A 26,672-nucleotide genomic window follows, 5' to 3' on the forward strand; every position below is an offset into this window, starting at 1 on the left:
AAATAATTAATTTATGCACAAACTATTGTAAATAGGATTAAAGAAGGAAAGCAAATAAATTTTTAACATATATCTGCAATTATTCTTTATTCCATAACGTGGCACTTGAAAGTCGTGCATGGGTTAGCTGGAAAGCTCATCTCAATTAGGCCAATGGTAACAGTACAACGTAAAAACAATAGCATTATTTACATTTTTCGTTTCGTTTACATCTATCGAATAAATGCCAATCAGTAAAGATATTATAAGTGCTCAAGCAATGAAGTCTAGGTAGATAGAGTAAATGTTTGGACGGATCGGTGCACACACTGGTCACTTAAAATATATTAAAGCAATAAAGATCTCAAATTGACTGAGAATAAATGCAAAACAAGTGGGAAGGAAATGGGTGCACTTTCAAAAAAACAACGAATGATATGATAAACATGCTTGAAGGGGTCAAGAGTATACACGAAGAATGGAAAGATTGAGTTTATAAAGTTATCCATTTCCGAAAACATATTGTGGCAGAAATTGTTCAATCACAGATAACAATATAAAATTAAACACATTCCATAGCAAACTTAGCTTTTATTCGAAAGACTACGACTTCGAGTAGAGAGGGGACAGAAAGACAAACCAAGCTACACAAAACACCACTTAAATGTTTGGGCAAAATGTTGTAGCAAAAACCGAAAAATGGGGAGAAAAAAAAAAAAAAACAAAACAAAACAAAACAATAACAACAACAACACTGACAAAGTGCTGCTATTACCAATTGCGCTATTAATCTGCCACATTTGCACTTTCCACATATTTGAGCGTTTAACACATACGGCGATGTTTGCCTTTACAAGTATATCTCCATTTAACTCTTCTTCTATCCAATGACGGAAAGAGAGACAAAGACATTTATAGGAAAGAAAGTCTTTACTCACCCACACGCGTCTATACGAAATGTGAGTATGAGTAGTAAAACCCCAAAAGCAAAACGATTTCTATTTAAAATGTCGTCACACTGCAAATATTGTGTGCAAAGTGATTTCAACTGAGACAACAACAATAATAACAATTCTACATGGCAGCCATACGTTCATTCAGTCAATTCAGTCTTGTACGAATGTGGATAGAAAAAATAACTAAAATAATTTTTTTTTTTGCGCTTGCGCAAAGCCAATAGCGACGAGGTAACCGCCTCTTTTCCAAATTTAACAGAATGCTGCCAAGTTTTCATTTCGAAAGAAACCAGTTCGTATCGCTCGACGAACATATGCAAAAAGGAGTTTGACGGGAGCGAGAGAGAGGGCGGAGTTTAGTTATTGGTTAAGCACTGTGCACATTACGCGATATAGTAGTAGTAGTAGTAGTAGTAGTAGTATAGTGGAAGAGTAAAAGCTATTATATTAACATAGGTTAGGTTTTTAGGCCTTGGCTGATTTGATTGTATGTAAAAGAACATTCGTTTATCTTCGCACACAACCAAAGCATTTAAAAAGGAAGGAAGCAGTTAAACAGGTTTAACAAGCCAAAGAGCTGCCGGTATTTTCAGGTGGTAGTTTAGTGGTATTGGTGGTAGTTGTGTTCTGATATTGGTTACTGATGGTAGTGTGATGATGGTCTTTTTAAGTATCGTTTACTTGTGAATGAAATAAAGTAAAACTACTGAAGATATTGTTCATTAGCTGAGCCTAACAAGCCACCAAATATATCTGCTTGTGTGATTGTTGATTGTTAAAGTTGCATTGTGTTTGTAACGGGGTAGCTTGACTATTCAGTTGGCGTTAACACCTCAATTTGTCGAGTTCGCTGAAGCGCTTTACGTTAAACGATTCTAACTTCAATTCAGAGAAAAGAAGGAGAAGATTTATTTGCCCAAAACAGCCTCGCTAGCCACGGATAAATAAATGACTTCATATATGATAAATACTTAATCTCGATTTATTTAGTGAATAAATGTTGCAAATGGCGAAAAAAAACATATCTGCCATAAACGAGCAGAATTAAAGTGTGATTAAGCGTTACGCGAAAAACAAGCAAGCAACGGAAATTCGAATAGAAAGAAGTGAACAATAAAATATTACATAATATCTTGAATGGCCTCATAATTTACTGCAGCTAAGTACTTTAGCTTGTTGTTAAACATTTTGCGTGCAAAGTGTCGCCCTTAAGTGCAATCAAATTCATTTGAGTTAAAAGAAAAATCGCCGGTTTCGAATACTAGCGTGTTTTGTCTCTTAGATTTTTGTTTTCGATCTGCTTCAATATGTCATCTCATGAAGACGACGATCGTGACGATACGGAGGAACAGGAAATACATGTCGATGTCGATTCAGATTCACGCTTATCGTGCGGCACGGGCTCCGATGTCGATATGGACGGTGGCAGTTGCTACGATGAAGTAGAAGCCCCGTTGAGGTATGTGCTCCAAGGTTTATCATATCGTCGACACATTTTTTGTTATCGTAAAAAAGTGTATCACTTATCGTAGGCATATAAACGTTGATTACCTGTATACCAGTGCATGCTGTGGGCTGATAGCCGCAGAATATTATCTCCCTTGATAAAGGCCTAAAAGTCACAAATTTTTCAAACTTAAGGTCAAAGGTGGTCTACCATAGATCTTTACCGACGGGCCTACGGTTACACGGGAAATACGAACTACAGACATTTACTTTTAGCAATTCTGCTATAGAATAGTTGGACTTCCATTTAGGAGATAACTAGTATTGATGTTTTTGAAGTTTAGTCCCATGAGGATGAAATGAAGATCAAATTATAATATAATCGGTTTTTGATGGCCGCTAATGTGGGCTGTAGACGCCACCATATTTGATTTTCACGGGTGAAGTATATACATCAAGTCGAACATATTTATGGTAAACGAAGGAATAAGAAAGCGGACGATGCATTTAACAATTCCGAAAAGCATTGGTAACTGCATTCGATATTGATGACCTGTAGGATTACAGTCAGCGGAAAAATTTTCGTAAGCTAAGTGGTCGCTAAATAGCGATTATTATACTTCCAGGCTTAACTTAATCTTCACTTATTTTAAAATTTTATCTAAAACTCATTCCTAAGTTTTCGACAGCGATACTTGCGTACAACTTGCAATAGTAACCTATCATTCAGTCATTGGAATATCCATAAGCGACTTTTGGAAAGTTTTCAAAATGTCTTTCTTAATATTTCAAGCAGATTAACAAAATAACTCTCTCTTAGTACGACGTTACTTTGTGTACTCACTATTTAGGAGCAAATCGTTCGCACAGGCAATATATGTAAAGACCTATTAAACACTTTAACTTAATGTTTCTTGCAATTGGTTTTTTAAACTAAAATTGTCTTCAATTCTCAGGACTTAGCAGCCATTTTGCACAGCAAAATTTCTTGTTTTTCCTTTGGTCACGTCCGTCCTCTAAAAACTCATAATTCGGAATAAAAAGCTGAGAATTAAAGAGTACTAAATTTGCGAAGTCACGTTAAGTATGGGAGCATTGTTTGAATAATCATATCGGCGGAGGTGTCTTGGGAAGTGATGTAAATAGCTGAAGCAAGCCGATAAATCTGAGAAACTTCATGTAATCGTAGAGAACATAACGACTTCAATATAGTTGCAGCCCGATTCCAGAACTCTTAAATAAAAATCAAGTGTGTAACGGGACGTCCAGCTTGAAAATGATCTCATCGAACAACTGGTCTGCTTATGGTTAGCAAAATACATTTTTCATTTATCACAAATATATCGACGCAAGTCTTAGGCTTAGGAAATTGTCTTTTAAACGTATCTGTGCCACATATATGTCCCCGGTTGCCTTCAAATATAGCACCCGTTGACTTGAAGTTGGAGTTTATATCGACTTTTCCGCAACAATAGGTTGAATCTAGAAAAACAAAAGGGTGTTTCGTTTCTTATGTCCCAAGACTTGTAAACTAACAAAAAGATATGCGACGCATATGGAGGATAAGAGAGCGTATGTATCCGATGTTGTTTGCAAAATCTTGCTGCCTGGATTTTAGTTTCCAAGATGCTGCTCGTGCTTGGGTCAATCAGTCGTTCAAGTTTTTATCGGTAATTAGTAGGTAGGGATCGTACATAAATCCAACATTGTCGATGAAATTCTTCAAAAAACTAAGAGAGGCCGTTACACTTCACGATGTGCCTTGGCTGCAGAACTAACTGTTAACCCAAAGCGTCTTGATCCTTTCAGAAAAGCTTGGATACAAAAAAACTCGATACTGTTATCGTAAGCAATTTAAGAGCATCGGGCTTGCATTTGAGGAGCGATGTTCACGAAAATCGAAATCGATCCGTTTTTGAAAATATTCGTGGCTTCATGCTTGAAGGCACGCGAAAGGTAGCAGAAGGCCAGATTGATGCCACGTAAGGTGTTGGGTTTGGTTGGCGCGACTGGAGAGCAAGCGTGCATCGCCAGCCGCTCGTATTTGGCCAGACCACTGATTTTGCCCTGTACTCTCGACGACTAATGCGATTAAAGCGCGCAATTGCGCTCTCCAGGCAAATTTGGCAAAGATTGATTATCTAGTCATGAGCCTGCCTTTTCGGCAACCAATTGTATTACTATTGTATTGCATTCATCTCTTGCTGACCTCAAAAGAGATCCGTGAAAGCCCGTCCATTAAGTTTTTCTTCACACAATACTAAGTTGCTTCTATTGGGCCAATCTATCTCGAAGCTCTAAACTCAAATAATAAAACTTGTATAAATAACGAAACCCCCTTATTTCCGAGTATAAGGCATTAGAAAGGTTGCGCAAAATGACCTTGGCCCTTATCAGTCCCTCGTAACGTAGATAGGTAACTTATTTTTGAATGCGATTAAAGCGCGCAATTGCGCTCTCCAGGCAAATTTGGCAAAAATTGATTGTCTAGTCATGAGCCTGCCTTTTCGGCAACCAATTGTATTACTCTTTGCATTAATCTCTTGCTGATGTACATACGTAACTTATTTTTGAATTGAAATGAATTTGTGTGGCGTAGGGCATAGAAAAGTTATGCATATGCAACTCAAGTCTACGTTTCTAAAAATATCTTCATTATTTTGTAAGAATTGCAGCTGATCTCTCGGGGGATCTAACGCTAATAAATTTTCCTCTTGAATCATAATATCGTTGAATTTATTGAGAAAGATAACTACTTCTGGATTTGTTATTATCTGGCGTAACAATGCCAGCACTTTTCGCTATAAATAATAAAATACGTATATTTAAGTTGATAAAAATTCTAAAATTGCTTTAAGAAAATCATTCATTTTTTGAAATTCAAACAGAGAGAGAGAGAAAAAAAAAAAAGAAAAAGATTTAATTCATCAACAGTCACGCAATTGTCTTGATATTTAGTTTTTATTTATTTTTTTTTTGTTTATTTTCAAAAACCAATTTAAGCATAAATCTTGGTTTCTTGTTGTTGGTTTTAACCCGCGAGCTACTGTATTTAGCAATCGCTTTTATTTAATATTTCGTGTGCAATAATTTTCTCATGTGTTGACAACAACAGCATGCTTGTATATTCTCGCAGACATATGTAATATTTTGTCTTTGGTTAATTGCAATATAAAATGCTTATCATTTGACGCCGTAAGTTGCGTGGGCTACTGCATAGTCCGACTTGAAATGACTAACCACAACCTTATAGAGTAGCAGTAGTGGCGTTACAAAGTACAGCCATATGGAACTTATACTCATTTCCACGATATAGCAGTGCAAACGTGGCCATTGTACTGGGGTGCACACGCATGTAAAAAGGTCGTTTTTTTCACGCAAATGTATTTTAATTAATAATATATGTTACACCAGGTATTCGGGCAGACAGCAGAACATAAGAACATAAAAATGTTAAATAAATCTTTTTATGGCCTTTCGTTGTTTAGCAATGGAATATTTAATATCATTTTGTTATCGCTGACACTTTTGTAAAAATCATTAATTCTTTCAAACGAAAACGAAACGAAACGAAATGAACGACTCACTACTACTTCATAAATAAATTGAAAAATTTATACAAAAAAGCAATTTCTCTTTGTTAACTAGCAACTAACGTCTCTGATTATTATAAAATATGAAGAAGAACATCACACGAATTCCATAAGCAGTGTCTTTAAGTGGTTAAATGCGAAAATTGTGCAATGGACGCACGAACGCAAAAAAGTTAATAAAAAATTTTTCTTTGTTTTATATCATTCTTGTCAATAGCAGTGAATCACAATCGGAGCAAACGCGCTCATCATCAAGCGAAAATTTACCGTTTAGTATATCACGCCTGCTTTCGAAGCCTTTTGAGAACAACAATCATATTAATAGCAACAACAATAACAGTAGCAACGGCAGCAATAAGTCGGCTAGTGATCCAGACATAGCGAGCGAACACGATTTGGCCGCATACAAACTGGCTACAAGTCTAGCATCTTCTACGTACGGAAGTGCGGCTACCGCACTTTACACATACCCACACCTATATCCATCGGCAGCGGCGGCGGCAGCTGGCCATGTGCTGAGAGTACCACCACAACGAACGCCATTAACTTGGGCTTTACCACCTTTACATCATGCTGCGCTAGCGCATCAGGCTGTCAAAGATCGACTAGCAGGTGAGCAAAATACATGAGTACATACGTTCGAACAACTTTTTGTTTTAATGATATTCAATTTATGTTTTCATCAAGTTTTCGCTAAGCGAAACATTAATTGTTATAGACTTTTTAAAGCCATGTTTTACAAACGCAACGGGGGCTTTCCTCCTTATCGCTATTTATTGCTTAATAAGCAATAACTTTTAATTATTTATAAGAGTTTTTCAAATTAAATCCGGTTTCCATTCCTTTTACAACTCTTTTGGAGGCAGCAATCTTGGAAGAACACTTACTTGCGATCGATCATAACTGAGAAACATTGACTCATTGCAGTTTAGCTTGACTTAGTTAATTAGCTAATTTCTTAATTTAAATCTATACACTCTTCATCGAGAAGGCAAGATACATCACACCTTCAGTCGGCTTGAGATGTTTGCCTCCTATTTACATCGAAATAAGTTTCGAATTAAGAAGCTAAAGTCACGAGTTTTGTGAAATCGGCGCAATAGAGCAGAACTGAAGAAAAGCTGGTCGATAGTGGGTATAGAAGTCGAAGCTTTTCGCTAAAATCTACGTCATTTTCTTATTTTTCATCTTCTTTAGTGAGGCATTTTTGCCGAACATGCTTAATTTTCTCTACTTACTCCGTTTCTTGAATAGGTTTCTTTAGTGCAAGAGAGGAGTGCTAACCTTTAACATTTGTTTAACATTTGTTTGTAAGGGGACGTAACGCATCCTTGATAGCCTGTTTTGCGACCATCCCGCAGCGCATGTGATCTTATCGGTGGGTTGGTGGCGCTTGTTCTACACTAAATTAAAGTCTTTGATTTTGGATAGTGAAATAGAGTTTATCTATTTGAGGTAGAGTAACTCTATCCATGACCCTCATAACGGGGTTTTTCTTGTACTAAATATGACGACACTAAGCGTTCCTTTGTCTGCGTTGCATTGTTTAAATTCACTTGGCTGGCTACTTGCATCCGCCGCAATCCTTCCTCGCCTTGCCTATTAAAAGGGCGTCCACAGATAGATGAGCAGATAAACTGCTTGGAAAAGAGAGGCCAGGTCAACAAGAGAGCACGATTAGGTGCACATATTAGAATTTCAAATAGTGCGTGTTATTCCTTGAAATGTGAATTCAGTCATTTTTGGACGTTGCTTTTCGTCGCAACACTTTTTTGGGGGTCATCTCAAAAACAAAGTTGCGTCGTTAGACCATACACTCCAGGAGGAAATTTAGTGGAATTTAGACTTCCACCTGATTCCAACCTGACGACTTGCATTTCATAGGAGAAGTTTGCATCGCCTGATAACTCGGACTGCAAGCAAGTCTTAAGCCAAAAGTACTTGAGTGCTTGTTGTTTAAGAAGACAGATGGCGCTTTTCAGCGATAGAAAAACTAGTTTTGTCAATTGATTTGCATATCGCGGAGTATTTTCTAAATAAAATCTCTTCGATTATTTAAAATTGTAAACGTAAACTCAGCCCTGCCGTCGAACTTGGACCGACCATCAACCAAAGAGATACATGTTTTATCTTTATGAGCTTTATGAGCTGTGATGCCGCATTTATTGTAAAAAGACTTGTAAACTAACATTTACCCGTTCAGTGAAATATTTCTTGCCTTAAGTCAGAAAAGCATTTATTAAAACGAATAAAAACGGCAAAGCGACGGACAACGAAAGACTCACTTCAAGTTAAAGTGAACATCTTTCTTTTAGATAATCTCCGCTATAATCGTATGTTGGCTAAAAATCGTCCGTTTATAGATCTTTTTAGTACGAAATCGTATTGCATTGATTTTGCATTATTCGTACGTGCCGTTTAATCGCTTTTAGAAAGTTGAATAAAGTAATTTCAGCAAATAAAGATTGCAAGCATGAAATTACAAATATTTTTGCTATTATTTATCACAACTACTATAACAGCATTTTAATTTGTTTTCAACGTTCGTGATAGTTGTTTTAATTTAAACATTTTTCTTTTTAACTCATTTCTCTAATGATCTCCTCAATTTAGTTTATTGACACAATAACGATAACAATGCAAAGAAATTTAGTTGAGAGCAGATGGAATAAACTGCGAATGTAATGAGAGTTTTCATCAGTATCAGCATCGTACTTTTAATTACTCTAATGTGACAAATGTCATTTAAGGAGACCTATCAAAAATATATAAGTAACTACATGCACGTTTATGTGTGTGCTTCAGTACATGTGTCTTCATTTCCTACGAGCCAGATAAGCAATAAGTCATATAGACTTCTCTCACCCGACACGTCCAATGGATGGAACGGAGAACAAGCAGCAAAACAAATTCGTCTTAGGTCGAATTTCTTAGCACTCACCACTCGCAGACGAAAGCACTCACCTTTTTCCCTGCTCGATGTAGGCATTACTCTGCTTTTCGTAAGCTGATAATTGACCTTCAAGTTGGATTTTTACAAGAGAATGAATACTCGACACTCTTAACTTAAAGGCCTAAATGGGGGCGGGAATTTAGAGGAAGAAGGAGAATTGTGGGCTCAGCACAATTATAGACGAATGGAAATGTTTGAATGGATATTGTAATACGCGTCTACCCAAGATGTGCATATATGTACAGATTTTATAGAGTCTCCGATGCAATCTACGTCTTTTCATGTGTTACAAACGTTTGGCAGGTTTAATAATGTTTCCCCATGCTGATGGGTATAAAACGAAGAAAAACGCAAGCATTGAAAATCACGTGCCACAAACATTAACAGCGCTCCCGAATATAATAATAACATGAACATGAACATGAACATATGTATATAGAAACGCGTTTATATAGAAGAAGGTCTGTTGAAAAATGTACGCACAAGCATCCATAAATACCGGTATACGTGGAAGCAAGCTACTGGCCTTTTTCTGCACAAGGCAACACATACATCAAATGACAAACAAACACTTATGCGCAAGAAAATATGTTAAGATACTTCAATATTGTGAAACATAAAAGTAAGAAATTTTGCTCTTGTGATTGCCACAGAGCACGCACTTCGGAGCACACCAAAAAAAAAAACAAAAAAAACAAAAAAAAAGAATCATCATTGTCATTGTTTGTGTTGGCATACGGCTATATAGGAAGGGGAGAAGGGAGGGCTAAGAACTTTGTGGTAACAATAAGTGCTAACAATTTCAGAAATGGTTGCTTATTAAAATTGTTACTCGTCTGCAGCAGTTGCCGTGCACATGCTGGTTTATGTAACACTAATAAGTGCGATCAGAGAAGTCTTTTAAGCCAACATGCGTATCGGCATGTCATTCGTAAGTAACAAATCTGCAAATGAAAAACCTACATGCGCGTCGGCGTACGTGGCACTGACATTAAGCATTGTTATACGAATATTACTCTGCTATATAAATATATTAAGGCAATAATAAGAAGAACTGAAAAGAAATGAAAATATTTTCCTTTTCTAAAGTAACAAAACATGTTTGCTTTCAGTATGCAATCGCACCTTTCTAAACGAGAACAGCGGACACTGAAATAAACGTAACGTACACAACCGCCCAGAAGCTTGTTGTGTTCAATTCTCGAGTAGATGATGCTCCTTAAATACATTGCGCGCGCGGCATCGTCTACGTCTACGTATACATTCAAATGAATTTGCATAACACTAAATGCAAACACTTGCTACAAGTTTCGTTTTATGCAACTTGCTGCGTATGTGCGCTGCCGAGCCAGGTCTTGTGCGATTTGGAGGCATTTTTAAGATTCAGTTCGAATAAATGCTAATTTGTTTTATTATGAGCTTCACTTGTTGTCGACTTTTTAAAGTTGACAATGCTGACAATGAAGAGGCCTCCCCGATGCCAAAGATAAACTGATTGCTAAAATTTAAGCCTATTTTAATGCTCGAGCAAACACATTTCATGTGGAAACGAAATTAAATGACTACAGATCCCTCTCCGCAGTCTGACCTTTATTGATTACTTAGCATCGTGTGATGATCGTCTAACATAAGAGAATAGGCTCAAATATTTGCCGCTCAGCACTTGCTATGACAGAACAAGTGCCATCATGATATATATATATATATATATATATATATATATACACACACACACACACACAAACCCATTCATTCTCATTCAGTGTCGCTATATATACGCGTTAACATCTCAGCACACTCAGCTTAATGAGCATAAAATGATCTTGTTGTTGATGGCGATTCCCATTGTTGCTGTTGTTGCAGTTATTGTTGTTTCAAATATTTTTGCTCTTTTGTATTGATTTTTATTAAATTTCCTTTTTCCGTCAGTTATTTTAATGATGTGATTAACATGACTTTTTAATTTTCAAAGCAGCGAAGGGAATTAATTACTAACTGGGCGGTCTACAGTTGGCACTGTATAAAGTCCGTTTGCCTACAGTTAAAATTTATTATCGTCACCACCACACAACTGTCAATAATATTGAATACGCAGACTGAATACCGACAACAGCAATACGCATACATACAAGTGCACATGTTGGGCTTTTAATTTCATTTTTATTAATTGTTCACAAAATCCACTTCCATTTGTCCTATCGAAAGGTGAATAATACTCAGACAAATATCATGAGAAAAACAAAACCAGAAACGCCATCAAACTTCGCTTGCACTAGACATATTCAATTCGTGATGTCGTTCGCAACATATGTCTACCTGCATCTGTCTTTTAGTCTGGTTTAGGTCAGCAACACAAATAGGCGCAAGCACTTACGTTAAAGAAGAAATCAAAAACAAGTCGGAGGACACTTCAATAAGCTCTGTGCAAAAATAATCCAAATCGTTTTTTCTTCCTCAAAATACATTTTCTATTATGACAACTTTGTACATGCTCGACTCAATTTCTGATCGTAATAGCGACTCTTATGCCTTCTAATGATAATATGAGATAAACAAACACCGATTAGTATATCAGGGGTAGAACAAAGGGGGAAAATGAGCAGAATTTAACATCGGTATGAGGAAAAAGTCAAATAAGTGATGCATTACTTCTTCGGTAATTTAAAGGATAAGTATGTGACTGCATCTATATCCGCAAGAGAATCCAATTTTGGGATGTGAAGATCGGTAGAAATGGAAAGTGAAGTGTTGGATGAATTGTGTGAAGTTCAGTTTCAGTTTCCGTTTCAGTTTCCATTTACAATTTATTTATCGCTTCGTTAGGTATTTTAAATTCAGCTTAACCCAAATACGTTCTCTCCTTTGTTGCCTTTTGTCACTGGCACTTTATAATATGATGATTGTTCCAAGTTGATTTCGCCTTTTCCCTGCTCTTTTTTTACCTTTTGACGTTTTATCTTTAATTTGTTGGTTCATTTTGCTTATTTTTTTCTGCTCGCACTTCATTGTTGTTGTTTCCTTTTGCTTTACTTTTCAAGTTTTTTATGGTTTGTATTGGTTGTTGTTGATAAGCTGGCGCCTATTTTTAAGAGAATTAAGAGCTTCGTTTCGTTTTTAAGGAAAAGATATGATTTATGATTACCTCTGAGAAATGAGACAAAAAGCACAATCTATGCGATAGTTAGTAGCAATGGTGATCAAACCATTTTTTAAACTTTTCATTTTTTGTAACTTTTTTTTTCATTTTTTGCAAACGATATGAAAAGTTATGACATATGTAAAGAACTTGCAACTGCTGGAAGCAGACTTAAGATAAGAAAAGAAAAATATTCAACAGATTTTGCACTGTAGCATAGCCACCGTAGACAAATGTCGCAGAGTAAATGCTTCTACTGTCTTGGGTACTTCGTCCATGTATATATATTTTATACCAGTAATTACTACTCGCGGTACTACGAGAAGCGATCTCACTAAGAATGCAAGAATTCAGTCATATAGAAAGCAGTGTATAGAGGGAGAAATAAAGAAAGAAAGAAAGAAAGAAAGAAAGAAAGAAAGAAAGAAAGAGAGAGAGAGAGAGAGAGAGAGAGAGAGAGCGAGAGAGAGAGAGAGAGAGAGAGAGAGAGAGAGAGAGAAGAGCAATTAACTACAAAAAACAAAAAAAAACAAAAAAAAACAACAGTGAAACCCTACGTCCAATATAAGGTGCATCTAATCAAATTCAGGACCAAACGTGCCTAAAAGCCCAACTCTGACGTTGCGATGAATCGTTAGTCATAATTGAACGCAATGTGCTTGCTTCTCGCAGGCACCATCACTACAAGGCCCTCCAAAGACAATTTGCTGCAAGCCCGAAAACCAGAACGACAAAATACTTGGGACTTGCGGCGATCCTTAGCGGGCAGTCATCAGTAAACAGTGCAGAGCAAAAAATAACCTTAATCCCAATTTATTATTATTGCCGAGCCGATAACCTGTGTTGCTAGTGCTCAATGTCTCTTTTTTTACTCTAAGAACTCAATTCGTTAGTCTAAAATTAAAATAATAATAATAATAATATTATTGCTATTTCTTTCATTCTTACTATCTTTTACTTTTAAGATGAAAGCATATGTATATAGGTATGTTGCTATTTAACTTTTACAATTATCATATTTGGTTGAAGCCGGCCATGAAACGTCTTACAGTCTGGAGTAATACCATCTTAAACGCTTTTATTTTTATCGATTTTAGGCTTTAATCCCAGCTCTTTTACTCCATTTTCCAAGATTTTTTAGCTATAATGCCAGCAGAAAATATTATCGTAGGCGTTATTTCTTTCTACCCTGTTAACCATAATTATCAATGGCATTTATGTATCACTTTTCGGGGTGTTTTTGACCTTTTGAGTTTGTTATTATTACTATTATTGGAATACGCAGAGTCTGTCCTATTTCGCATATGAAGCTTTACAATGTTTCGCTAATTGGTAGAATAAATTTGACCTAAATGTAATAATTTAGCGTTTCTTGTGTTCCACACATAGGGTTTATAATGAATGTGTATTTGCTGACTTGCTGCCTCTCTGCGGATTTCTCCTCGTTTCGCGTTCAGAGTATGTTATTTACTTTTTAATCTATTCTGTCCTTGTGTTCTTGTAGTGTTTTGTCGCCACGTTATCTTAATAGCTCCGTCGAAGTACAATAATTGGCGCCTACACGAAGTGCATTCGCCTTTCAAACGTATCCAGGCAGACGTAGCAATGCCTTGAAATCATCTTTCCCACCTTTTAAAGGCTTTTAAAAGCCTTTATTGGGACAATTTTTTGCTTTCATTCTGATATTTTTTAGTAGTAGTACAGCTTGTTTAAACGATACATTGACATAAAACAATTAATTATGAAAGAATTGCAAAAAAGAAGTGAATGGAGTTTGTGATAACGATGCAGCAGAGAAGAAACTCTTTAAAATGTTTTAAAACAACTTTTCGAATTTTTCGTTTTTAAGCGCACTTTTTTAAGTAGACATGTTGATATTTTTTTAATGAACCTTCTTTTTTGTTTGTTTTGCGAGAAAAAGTGTTAAAATGAACAAATAATGTTTTTTATAAAGTTTTTTAACAAATTGACTTAAGAGACGCAGCAACCAATGTCTCGAAACCGTTTCAATAATTTATACTTAAAGCGTGCATAAAAGATCAATACGTTGAATAAGCAATTTCCCCTCTTTATGTACGCTCCGCTCCGCTTTCACATATTCAATTTCAATAAACAACCATTTATCGCACCACATAAGCATCGGATGCGAAAATCATGATATTGTTTGATATGATACTTTACTATCACATGTTGTTATGCCCCCACCCTCCCTCAAAAAGAGGAAGTTTCCTTTTTACTGTGTACCCTTGTCAAGCCTTCCTACGTACATGACTGTTTCTTAAGGCGAAACCGCACAATAAAAAAAATTTTTATAACGCTTTATGGTTTATCTCCTAATATTATATGCTTAACGTTCTTCCATACACTCCCGCAGAGCTATATCAACTTTATCATAAAGCCTGAGACAATCATAAACATTTTTACTCTTCTGCGGGTGCGAGAAAAAGAAGAGAAATCATAAATTTTATGAATAGCTCTTCATGGGTTGGGCGTACTACGACAGTAATGCATACTTGTGTTATGTAATTAGCGACTTTGGCTACAAGAGCTCTATAAATTTGTCAGAATCTTTGAGTGAATTGATTCAAGTCGAGTAAGTTAATACAAAGAGGCTTTAATTTTATTTCATTTTTTTTTTTTTTTACTAAGCGTTTAAACTAAACGCTAATATGACGGACAGAGCATATTATTTGTGCTATTATTGCAGCAAATATGTAATCTTTGACGTTTGATTTCGAGTGCAATAAGCGGTATAGTAAAACTAGTATACGCCATTCCTCGAGGAGGAGTGTCCTCGTTGCTTCTTCAAAGTTTCCACCCGCTCCTATTTCTTCTTCAAAAACCTTTTTAAATTTATTTAACGCCTTACGAATACATTCTCTGAGTTTGTACAACTTTTAAAAAGGAAGTTTTTATTCCGGCAAAATATTGCAAAAGGATTTTTTATGACTTCGACCGTAAACGTGTTTTTTCTAAGCAATGTGAAAGATTATAAGCCATCCAACCAACAACTCGTAATGGAAAAAGCTTTTAACATGAATTATAAATATGCACAGAGAGCCGCTACGTCTGCGAGAATGTTTACATTAGTTATATGCAAAGTAATGATAAATGGTACAAACATATATATTATACACACATAAATATGCATATAAGCAAAAAATACTTTAAAAGACATATTTTTGTTGAATATTCAAATTAAAATATATAAATTTCGATCGAGAAAAGGTTAAGAAAAACTTGAAGAAAAGATTTTAACTGCTATCGCATTTAATAAAGACAACTACACTTTTGAAAACTAAAGGAAACGTCAACGTCATTAAAAATCTTAAAAGATTTGTTTGCGGCTTGTGGATAAATATATTCACAGACGGTCAGTCAGTCAGCCATCCGGTCAAGTCATACAAAAGTAGCCAGACTGGGTTAAAAACGCACTCATGCTTTCATTCAAATGACTCAGTCAATAAAGGAGCAAAAATTGTCGCGTGCGCACTAAATTACGTATGAAAAACACACATGAAAACTCGTTATTCAACTCTTTTTATACGCATTACACCTTTGTACGATAAATCTGTTATGTATATATATATGTATATATGTATATATAATACTTGCTATTAGGAATACGTTATGTTACTTAAGGTAAATAGAAGAATCAATAAAAATGTATTTTCCTCTATGGCTAATCGAAAAGGTTGCATCGAATAATCTAAGATCGTATGTCGATAAACAAAATCTTCAGCTTACTCATCATACCGAGTATAAAGTAAGATCGACGAGCTTTGCGACAAAACAATCGGTAACTTTTTTAACTTTTTCTTTTCAGTCAATAAAATTTTCATTGATACTGACTGCGATGATAGGAACTGCTTATGTTATGTGTTTTGACACAGTTTCGGTGCGTTATTTGGGTGATTTGTGACTAATCGCAAAGTCAACGTTGCGCTTATCTACTCCGTAAGACTAGTCATTGCCGCAAGTTCAAATATACCGAGCATGCGTAGGCCGACATTGTTAGTAGTTGTTTTAGAACAGAACTTACTCTAGAAGGCATTTCCAACAAGTCCGGCGAGCAATGAGAAATAGCTGTTGACGATTCCACGATTGTCACAATTACACAGTTACAGGATTTTGTCCGCTCATGTACGTTTGCTTCCGACAACATAAAATGTGGGTAGGTTTTCCTCGGCTCCTTCTAATAAACGAAATTTCTTCTCCCTCAACTTGCATTAAGTACAAGATACGAATGTGACTCGAAGATTAAGTTAGATGGATGGGGAGAGCAAATGTATTAAGGAAATAAATTCAATGGGTTCACTCGGCTATGTTTGTCATAATTTGATATAAATCGTCAAATATGCGAGAGCAGGTAATAAAAGAATATTTCGCTGCGTCTCGTTACCGGCGGAAATTATTTAACAAAGGCTATTAAGCTGATAAATTTTAAATGTTAGCGTCGCTATGAGTAGCTACACAATCTCCCAATACGATAGTGTTGGTAGATCCTTTTTCGGTTAATTCTCTTACATGCAAACTAAATTATATGTCTACAAAGTCTCTAATTGATTTCACAGCAGGTAGAAGTAATAAATATATCTTTTTTTCTATTCATTAACACTTCACTTAAGCAATTAACTGCATGACTAGCTTCTACTTTTAAGCATTTGTTTGTCGTCGGAAGTAATTGCCGGAAATTGCTCATTATCTTAACGAAAACATTTAATTCCAACAGAGACGATTCATGTCGAAAGTTAAATGACGCTAATAAGAATATTTTACATTTCTCTTATCGTTTCAGCTGCTTTTCCTATAGCACGGCGTATCGGGCATCCATATCAGAATCGTACGCCGCCGAAACGGAAAAAGCCACGAACCTCTTTCACCCGCATACAGGTTGCGGAATTGGAGAAAAGATTTCACAAACAAAAATATTTAGCCTCAGCTGAAAGAGCTGCATTAGCACGAGGCTTGAAAATGACTGATGCTCAAGTGAAAACTTGGTTTCAAAACCGACGAACGAAATGGCGGTAAGTTGAAAGGAGGAAAGAAAGCGTGTACATGTACGCGTGTTTTTGTGTTTGTGTGTATGTATGTTTCGTGTTTGTTCTTCTGAAATTACTTATCAAAGTCTTAGGGTAAATAAAAATTTCCCGAGGAAAAGCTTACCTCCTCTAAGCGATATACGCATTAAAGCCTAGGTTAGATTAACTATTGTAAGGCACTGCACTACTTGTGTAAAAAATTATTCACTTGGCATCCGATTGCCTGACCAATAGATAGATATAAGAATATTAACAGAAATAATCGAAAATTTGTCTGGTGAGTTATAATCACTCTAGAGTTCTATGCCGCTCTAAAAAAAATATTTTTTTCGTTTGGCGGATTTATCTACGAACCCTGGGTTATTGAATTGGGTTTGCTGATTTGCACTTATGGGGCGCTAAGGGGTATCGCTATCTTTAAAATTTAATATTTTACAATTTTTTCTATCTCCTTAAACTGTCCTTTAATTGAAGCTTTGAGGGTGCTCGAGTACTTCGTGTGGCTCAATAACTCGATTTTTGGACTGAAGGTACAATTCCTAAATAACTCTAATCTAATGGCGTTATTATTGGAGTACCTCAATCCTTAGCCGAGTGGAAGATGAGGGATTGTTTCGATTGATTGACTTTAACGAATTTTAGAATTGACTTTTGACAGAGTTTTTCGAAAAATAAAATTGGAACAATTTCCCTTTACTTGGAAAGAAAATGTTGTTATGAAGCTGCAATCGAAAGTTGAAATCAATCGGCGGAAATAGAAGGTATGCTAATTGTACGAGTAAGGAAGTGGTGTAAAAAGGCAAGATGTATTTATTTTGGAAGAAAGTTTGGCCTTAGGGAAATCAAATGTAAGAAATAAGCTTTCGCTCTTATAGGTTAGCATTGCGCGAGTGTATGACATATGCAAGCCTAAGTTTTGTTGACAAAATTTTCTGCAACTTTTGCAGGTTTTTAGAATATGCTTAAAGAGAAGCCAGACCTCTTGGGTTAAGTAGGCGTATGCTACCTATTAATTCTTTCAAGTAGGCTGCTCTGCTTATCTGATTGTAGTCTGTTGGCATGTCTGTGTCTCCGCGGCATACAGATAAAGTTTCTATGAAGCTATTCAAAGTTATTTCGCTTCGCTTCCATTTGTCTTTCGAATTCATGGAATTTCTCGAATTGACGGGTATTCGTTTTTTCGCCTAGTATTCGAGAGGAAAAATCTAAACTTCTTAAAAAAATTTGCAAAATATTGTATCGGCCTTTTGTAATGTTCATTGGACACATAATACTGAGATGAAGGATAGAGAGCAATTACAAACTTACCGGTAGCTTGATCTAGGTGTCAAGTAAACAGCGTAGAATCTGCAAAGAGTAAGAGAGATTAAATGTGTATATAAAACATAAGCGAAATGAGGAGATGGTGCTTAGAGAATACAACTGAATCAATTTGATTAATAATAATGTTCGCGGCCGCAAAATAAGCAAAGCAAAGTAAACTTTTGGCAATATTTTCCTGTTTTAAATAATAATAACGATAATTACTTATTAGTTTTAGCGATAAAATCCATTACGAATGCGTCATTAATTTTAATATATAAACATTAAATTCTACCAGTTGGTAGATATCGTAATGTTCTGTGTAAACAAAGAAATAGAAAAAAAAAAAAAAAAAACAAATTAATGATTACTTGGAGAATTATGACACAATTATTAAAATGTACGAACGAAAGTAACGATCATGAAAACGTTAATAATTACTATTGACTGTGATAAAATTTATAAAATACTTTAATTAATATTTTATGAATACATTATAATAAATAGAGGGAAATATAAATTGGAAATTAGTTAACAATTTGTTGCTATTAAAAATAATATTTAACACTTTTTTTTTTGCTTCCTATGCAACAGAATTTATCGTGTGTAGTAGTAATGTCTCTCTCTCTCTCTCTCTCTCTCTTTCTTTCTCTTTTGATTTTTTTACCATTTCAAGTTATCGCGCAATACGCACACATGAACATTGTAAATAAATATTTATCGTGTTGTCGGGCAAAGTAAATAATTTTATATGTAAATTTTTTATAAGCTTAGTTTGTCATTAATAAAAACAAAAATTAATGAGCTTCAATTAAGTTAAAATTTACAACAAACACGCATACATTTACCAGCCAGCACACTTTCAGTTAACTTCAATTTGAACCTGCAACTCTCGCAAAAGGCTCTCCAAATATCCGAAACGTACAAATGGAATGACCAACGGCCATTAATATGTAAATGCGATTCGACTTCGGTGCATACATACATACGGACTGTCTCACACTAAAAGCTAATGTTTTAAACGCAACGTCTAGTTATCATAATGAAAGTGCTGCCATTTTGTTGTTGTTGCTTTTCACTGAATAACAAATGAGTTTAGTTAACAGACAGACACCAGAAAAGCGGCGAAAACAACAGAATAATACGCCATACGCGTATCAGAGACCACCCTCGTTTCGAGGAGAGCTACTTTACCTTACGCGAACGACTTTTCCCGTTTGCATAGGGGTTGATATTTCTTTTTCTTTTTTTTTCTTAATTTTCACTCTCCTGCATGTTTTTTCTTTCAATTTAATATTAAACTTTCTGCTAACCTTCCTTTTAATGTCCTTTTGAATTTTTAATGAGTTTGTATTTTTTTTTCTTTCTTTATATTTTGTAGTCGAAAAATATTAAAAAATGCTTTAGGAATTTTCGATGACAATCTAGCGACAACTTCTAATGCATAGTTATATTTGGTAGCACTCCACCACCAATAGAGATTAGTGTTTTAATTACGTTTGGAGATTTCCTTTTTTGGCAAGTAGACAGGCGCATAGAAGACAATACAAAATATATAGAATGAACGTCCGGAAATGGTTTTAATTTTCTGATGATATTTGTTAGTGGTGTCGAATACCACTTGTTCGGAGAGCTCAAGAATTATCCATCTTTTATTATAGCAATGAATGCAGAAAGAGTTTTCATCATTCTCTGTACCTTGGCCCAATTCTAAGAAATCCTTGTATGAAAGGAATTTACAACTTTTAGCCTTTTCCAGCAGAAATAGGCAAGAGGTCATATTGGAGCATCCTGAGAAAATGTGGTTGAGAGGGGATTATTTTTTGAGGACGATCATAACTAATTTCTAATGTTTCATAGCGAAAATTAGTTCACAATTGTGATATAAATTTAACCAATTTGGACCGTATTGGCCTCTTTTTCAGATATCAACTTTCCCATCCAAGAATTCCCATGAGAAGTAATCCTTTTTTTGGAAGTTTACTTATAATGTTTGTGGCTTTATGATAAAGAAAGGTAAAGAATTGAGAAACTCGGAGAAATGGTATGAGGTATGTGACGGTCGCGCTTGGAGGACTGTAGTAGTTTAGCTTCCTTTCTTTTTCTGATAATACGAATTACATATGCCATATCATTCAGGTCTAATACGTTTCTTTACTTGCATTATATGCAACTAAGAGACGATCTAGGAGTTAATTAGCATATGCTGCAAATAATTGATTGACAAATCTTTGTCCTACGATATAAATATAATACATATAGTGGACCTTTGGTGGCCAATTATGGTTGGAAAGTTCATGGAATCATTTGTAAGGTGCTCCGAAGATTACTCCTCTATACGAAAAATGGGAAGCTGGTGAATCATTCCTAGCTACTTCAAGGTCATACATGTAGCTTGGTTCGTTAATGTGTTCTTTCAATATAGCGATATAGAGTTTTGCGTGATACAAAAAACGTAATAAATGTTTATCTCCTTCTTTTTCTGCTGAATAATCTGAAAATCGGTTGCAAAATCGAGTATAATTGCAGATCTGAGAACACCTTCCGGCCTTTGAGTTGTAATATGCGAATGAAAAGAGCAACAACACAGACTTCATTGCTCTTTCCATAGTGGGGCAAAAGGGTACAAAAGTTTTGGCACATGTCATTCTCTCTCCATAAACTCTTCTGTGACTCCTCGTGTTTGATTTTTGAATCAAACTCAGCTCATACTCTGTGAAAAGCGCTTCACTTTTGGCAGACTTTTCGATCAACGAGCGTTTACTGCACGGAATGTAACATGAAGTAATTAAAATCTTACGCGTGCAAACAGTGCGCTAACATATGATATGTTTTATACGTAAACGTATATACAATTGTACATAGTTGTAGCCCTTTTGATGTTCTTCGTGCTACACATCAATTATTAAACCAACATTTAATTGCAGTCGCTTTATTCAACCTTCTCTCGTCGTACTGATTATAAATCATCTTAAAATAATTTCGAACCCCCACAGAAAGTATTATAAGGGTTTAATTAGATGAAACATACATCTTTTTGGGGAAAGGAAAAAATATAAGACACAAATTATTAATTTACTACACTAAACACTAATTCTTCTTATGGCGCAAAAGAAAGTTGAAAGCATGAAGGACATGTTAAAATAGCAGTATTTTAGCAACAACAATAACAATGGCGAACAAATTTATGAAAGTTACGTTTGCCACATATGCGGGGCATGTAGCAGTATAGATGGTGGCTGTTCTAAAAAGTATTAGGCTGATGTTGACAGTGATAATGGCTGTGATTGTCCAGGTGCACCGAGTGGGTGGAATAGTTAGATTGAATATTTCGAGCGTTTCATAAGGTTCTCACTTTCTCCACGATTTTCGTGCTGCATTATATTTATGCTCAGACTTGAAGCAACAACACCAATTTGCAATCAAGAAGCTTAGTACTTTTTATTCTTATTATACACACTACGTGTGATGGTCCTCTTCCTTTCGGTGCAGTCTCGTTTACCCAATAACTACCCAGTAAACTTTTGCTACACACACAACCATTATAAATGACTTTTTTGGAAACTTTTGAAAATTGTAAACAATTTAGTTTCAAAGTATGAAACCACACATAGCCAAGCATGAGAGATAGGTAGAGGGGTAGAGGAGAAGTGAAAAGCAATTAGCTTGAAACGAAACTTTGCGTTTTATGGATGATATACAAAAAAATCTTTAAAATTAATTACTTACAAGGGACTCTATAATACATATGTTACCTAAATACATAGACAAAGATACAGTCTTATGTGTGTTCGGTTTGTAAGTTTGGTTTTCTCAAGTTCCGTTTAATGTCCCATTCAATTGAAGCTTTAGGGAAGAAAGTAATAGTAAACCTTGTAATCTTTAGAGAAGACTTTCAACATACGCACTATACATGTATGCGTGTGCACAATGTCCCTCTCCCTAAATAATATGTAGGTATGAAAACCCACAACGGGGAGATAATTGTAATAAATGATGATGACTTTTATAAGAGTTTTAAGTGTTAATATTCCATCTTAAATGCACATAGACCGAACACAATGAGGGGTATTTGCGACACCAGCACTAAGAGGACGACGGCTGGCGGTGACGATATAACAAACAACATTAAAACGATAGCATTTATTATTAAAATGGTTTCTCTCTCGCTTGTTGTAAATAAGTAGAAGCTTTTAAAAACTTAAACAATTAACATTTATTTTACAATCTATGATCTTATAAATAAATACATTGTAAACGAATCGCTTTAATAATTCGACGCAATTTTCCTTCTTATCCTTCTCTCTCGGTAATAAATCTTCGCGAAGCCTACAAAATAAACCGGATCGCCACTAAATATTATCTTGTCATCCGAATTGAAAAATGAATTTGTTAAAGCAATTTTCTGTTTTTCAAAAAAAAAAAAAAAATTAAAAAAAAAAAGAATAAAAAAAAAAGTTTAATTAAAATTCTATCACACCATAGACACAACACACAATTTCACACAAATCTAATGTTGTTTGTACGTTCGCTCGCTGTATGTTCGCTGCCAAATATTTGGCTTTTTTCCTTTTTTTCAAAAATTGCCCGTTATTTTGCTCGCTTCGTTATCAAGTCTGTTTTTTTTTTTTTGTTTTTATTCATACGGTTTGGTTGGTTTTTGCGAAAAAACACCAGCAGCAATTGAAATTTTTTCAAACTGTTTGTTATCCATTCACACGCAATAACTCATGTTTCTAACAAACAACGCAAACAACAAAATCATCTAAATTAAATATTAAAACTCACATAGACGCGCATATATAACATACAACAACAATAACAACAAAATTGTTATAACTCTCCAATAAAATGTGATAAATTAAGTGCGTTACACAAGCACACATTCGGCAAAATATCGGCTGTGAATATATGAGCGTTGATCGAAAAATTCCGATCATCATTTCTATGGGCAGAGATAGGGGAATTCGCACAAGTTAACAGATAACAGTTGAGGCTGCTACAAGCATACGCTTGAAATATATTCAAATTCTTAATTTTTAAACTAAGGCTTTCGTTTCCGAAAAAACTTCTCTCTCCTCAAAATCTCTTCCTTTTCGACTCAGTCAATGGCAGTTCAAGGCACCTATTTTAGGTGAATACGTCCATCAAGACATACGAACGGTAATTTTTGAATAAAAATTCAAAAAGCTTTAAACTACTGATAAATCCGCCTCACTAACACTTTTGGCTGTGTTTATGTTTCGGGACGAATATGGATAGCATCCTTGACAACTCTTCTATAGAAACCGACCGCCAAAGGTTATGTTTAGTATATCCAGAGTGCTTCATATTACATTTTTCCAATATTTTCTACAAACTTGAAATTTCCGGTTATGTTAATATTATTCAGGCCCGCGAGCCTTTCGTCATGAAAGTTAGTTTGTGACAATCGTGCTTTTGGCCCTTATATCTTTGAAAGACCCTCGAAATATAAGCCCAACCGGTTTTTTCGGTTTATCGACTTTCGTTCGTTCTCCTTCTTTCACTTCTTCACAATAATAATTCTTTAAAAACCTGGAAGGCTGCCAGACATCGATTCAAACTTTATAATTCGTGCATTAAACGCATTCACATAGAAGTAGATTGTGAAACCCGTAACTCGTTTGCAAAAGTAACGATTTTTCTTATTTTAATTTGTAATTCAAGTAGCGGTTGGTATCTCTAATAACCTATAGTTCGGCTAAAAAAAACTATCCTTCGGTACGTATATAATAAAAAGCACCTTCAATTGTGTTGATAGTTGAGACGAGCGTATGCGAAGGCGAATATTAAGTACAGGGAGCAATAAAATTCATCCAAAAATGATTAGCTTATGCAAGAATACCACAACTGCAGTAAGTGTATCACATCTGCTTTTCCTTGCTGTTAAACATGAGCAGCAGCAGCAGCAGCAGTACTTTTATGCTGCCATATCCATATAGTCATTAGATTAAATCATAGTAAACATAAAGCAGGTAATATATTCCACCACTTATGTCTGTTTATGGAGTTTGCGTAAAAGTTTTCCTTCCTTTCAATGAATGTTTTTTGTATTTGTTTCCTTTTAATTGCGTTTCTGATTTAGGGCATTCTTTTGAATCCATCTACAGCAAAACATTTTCGTTTTTGAACTTCGTTTTCGATATTTAAAAAAAGGCGTTAAATACATGTACATGAGAATACCATGGCATTATCCTTGAAATTTCAATTGCGTTTCGATTACATCTACAAACAATTGTCAGAATTGTTAGCTTATTTCGAAAGAATTCGAAAAAGCTTTTCACAAATAGCCGCCGTAAGTGTATACAACACAATGGTGAAAACTGGCTTTGAGTTGATTGTTCAACAGTCCTAGGAAATGAGGCTACAAGGTCTACAAGATAAAGCAATTCAATGGTTCTTGCAGTGTTATAAGCATACGCCCACAAGGGATAGGGTGAACAGTCTAAAATGGCTATCTTTTAGCCAAAAATTATTGATGAATGTATGAATGTATTAAATATTTACAATGAAAAAAGGGGCGTTACCAACATTGCACATGACTTCAGGGTCAGTATTAATACGTTTAGCTTCTCCCAAAATGCTTTATATCACAAAGGACTAAAAATGGATGTGCAAGATAAGTTTGTTAAAAGGGCGAGACTACAAGAATCAATAAAATCAACGCTAAATAAATTAATAAAGAAAAACAAAGAAACTTGCTTTAAAGGAAGGCACTATTCACACACCTCCCGGGCTGCGGTCACTCCCGTGTAAACAGTGTCTCGTTTTTATAGTTTAGTTTACTACATATTAGAAATACATTTGAATATTTGTGAGAAGCACTCAACAAATATTGTGCGACACACATGCGAAAGTAAAATTATCGCACCCTCCTACCTATAGTAATATATTGCTTAAAATCTCCACGCAATCCTATATAGAGTATACACCATTTTAACAAAAGTGATTATCGTTATAAAAGCGTATAAGTCAAATTTTGACAATGTGATGAGTTAATATGTGTAAGGCAGGAGGGAGTGATATTTAAATATGCACGCATGAAATGTTATACGTAAAGAGCAGATAGTTTTCAAAACTTTTCATAATTTTGTCATCAAGCTCTTCTCTCTTAATTAAATATGCTGACTAAACGAAAACCATAATGAAACTATAAATTATGTACGAAAATCATGTGAGATTTCATGGGTAAACTTTAAACATCACTTTTATTAAATATTAAAATTTGATTCTATTAATTCGGTTATGGATTATTCCCCTCAACGATGGGGGGGATGATGGATAAGTGTGCCGCACAATTTTGCAGCAATTACACTAAACATAACAAGTAATTAAACCAAACAAAAGTAATAACGATTATTACTGAGTGTTAATAATATTCGAGACTCGAGACAATGATATTTTTAATCATATCGGGTTCATAGGATGCGGACAACTCGTCGTCGTACAACACCTAACGGCGTTCTGTCCCGCAGATTGCAATTTAAAATGTGCGTACAATTTGTGAATATTCAAAGGGAGAATTTAAGGAATGCTTTGGGTCTGTTGCAACAGTCGTAGAGGCTTTCCTTCTATCAGGAGGAACAATTTTGCTTTACCCAGAAGTATTCATTTTGCGCCTTTTTCTCCAGTTCTCGAGTTTCTTGTTGGCTAGTTGTGCGTTGTGCGTTGTGCGTTGTGCATATTGAGTGCCTCGTACTGCGTTGAATCCTATCACGAACTAAGTAAGCCCAGAAAATGTAGACATTTAATATGTTAAAGAGTCGGTGCATTTAATTTTAGTTAAGTTCGTCATTATATATATATATATATATATATATTTGTAGAATCGATATATGCAGGCATATAAAAAATGTTTTCATGTTCTTGTTTGTTTTCTCCATGTCTTTACAGGCGTCAGACTGCCGAGGAAAGAGAAGCTGAGCGACAGGCAGCCAATCGCTTAATGCTTTCTCTACAGGCAGAAGCTATAAGTAAAGGATTTGCTCCTCCACCAACTGCCGCTTTAGCTACACAAACGGTAAACGGAGCGCCTTTAGCAGCGTTGCACGGCCTACAGCCGTGGGCTGAAACAACCCACGCGGCTGGATGCTAATTTTGTCCAACACATGAAATCTCTTTTAAATATTAAATTTGTGATAAACTGTATATGTATATGTAAATAAGATTAATTAAATTAATTGTAAGAGCTGCAACTAACACTTACACAATATACACGTATAAAATGATAATTAAAAGATCACT

At 35.3% G+C, this 26,672-nt stretch overlaps 1 protein-coding gene across 1 annotated transcript; it reads left to right on the top strand.

The window, feature by feature from the left end:
* The first annotated feature begins 1,836 nt into the window (after positions 1-1,836).
* Positions 1,837-26,672, top strand: LOC119634398 (T-cell leukemia homeobox protein 3). Its single transcript, XM_038028532.1, has 4 exons — positions 1,837-2,394; positions 6,192-6,586; positions 16,862-17,090; positions 26,322-26,672. The coding sequence occupies exons 1-4, from the start codon at positions 2,243-2,245 to the stop codon at positions 26,521-26,523; spliced, it is 978 nt and encodes a 325-aa protein (XP_037884460.1). The 5' UTR covers positions 1,837-2,242; the 3' UTR covers positions 26,524-26,672.

Source organism: Glossina fuscipes, unplaced genomic scaffold (genome assembly GCF_014805625.2).
Source record: "Glossina fuscipes isolate IAEA_lab_2018 unplaced genomic scaffold, Yale_Gfus_2 3, whole genome shotgun sequence".
Classification (NCBI taxonomy): Eukaryota; Metazoa; Arthropoda; class Insecta; order Diptera; family Glossinidae; genus Glossina; species Glossina fuscipes.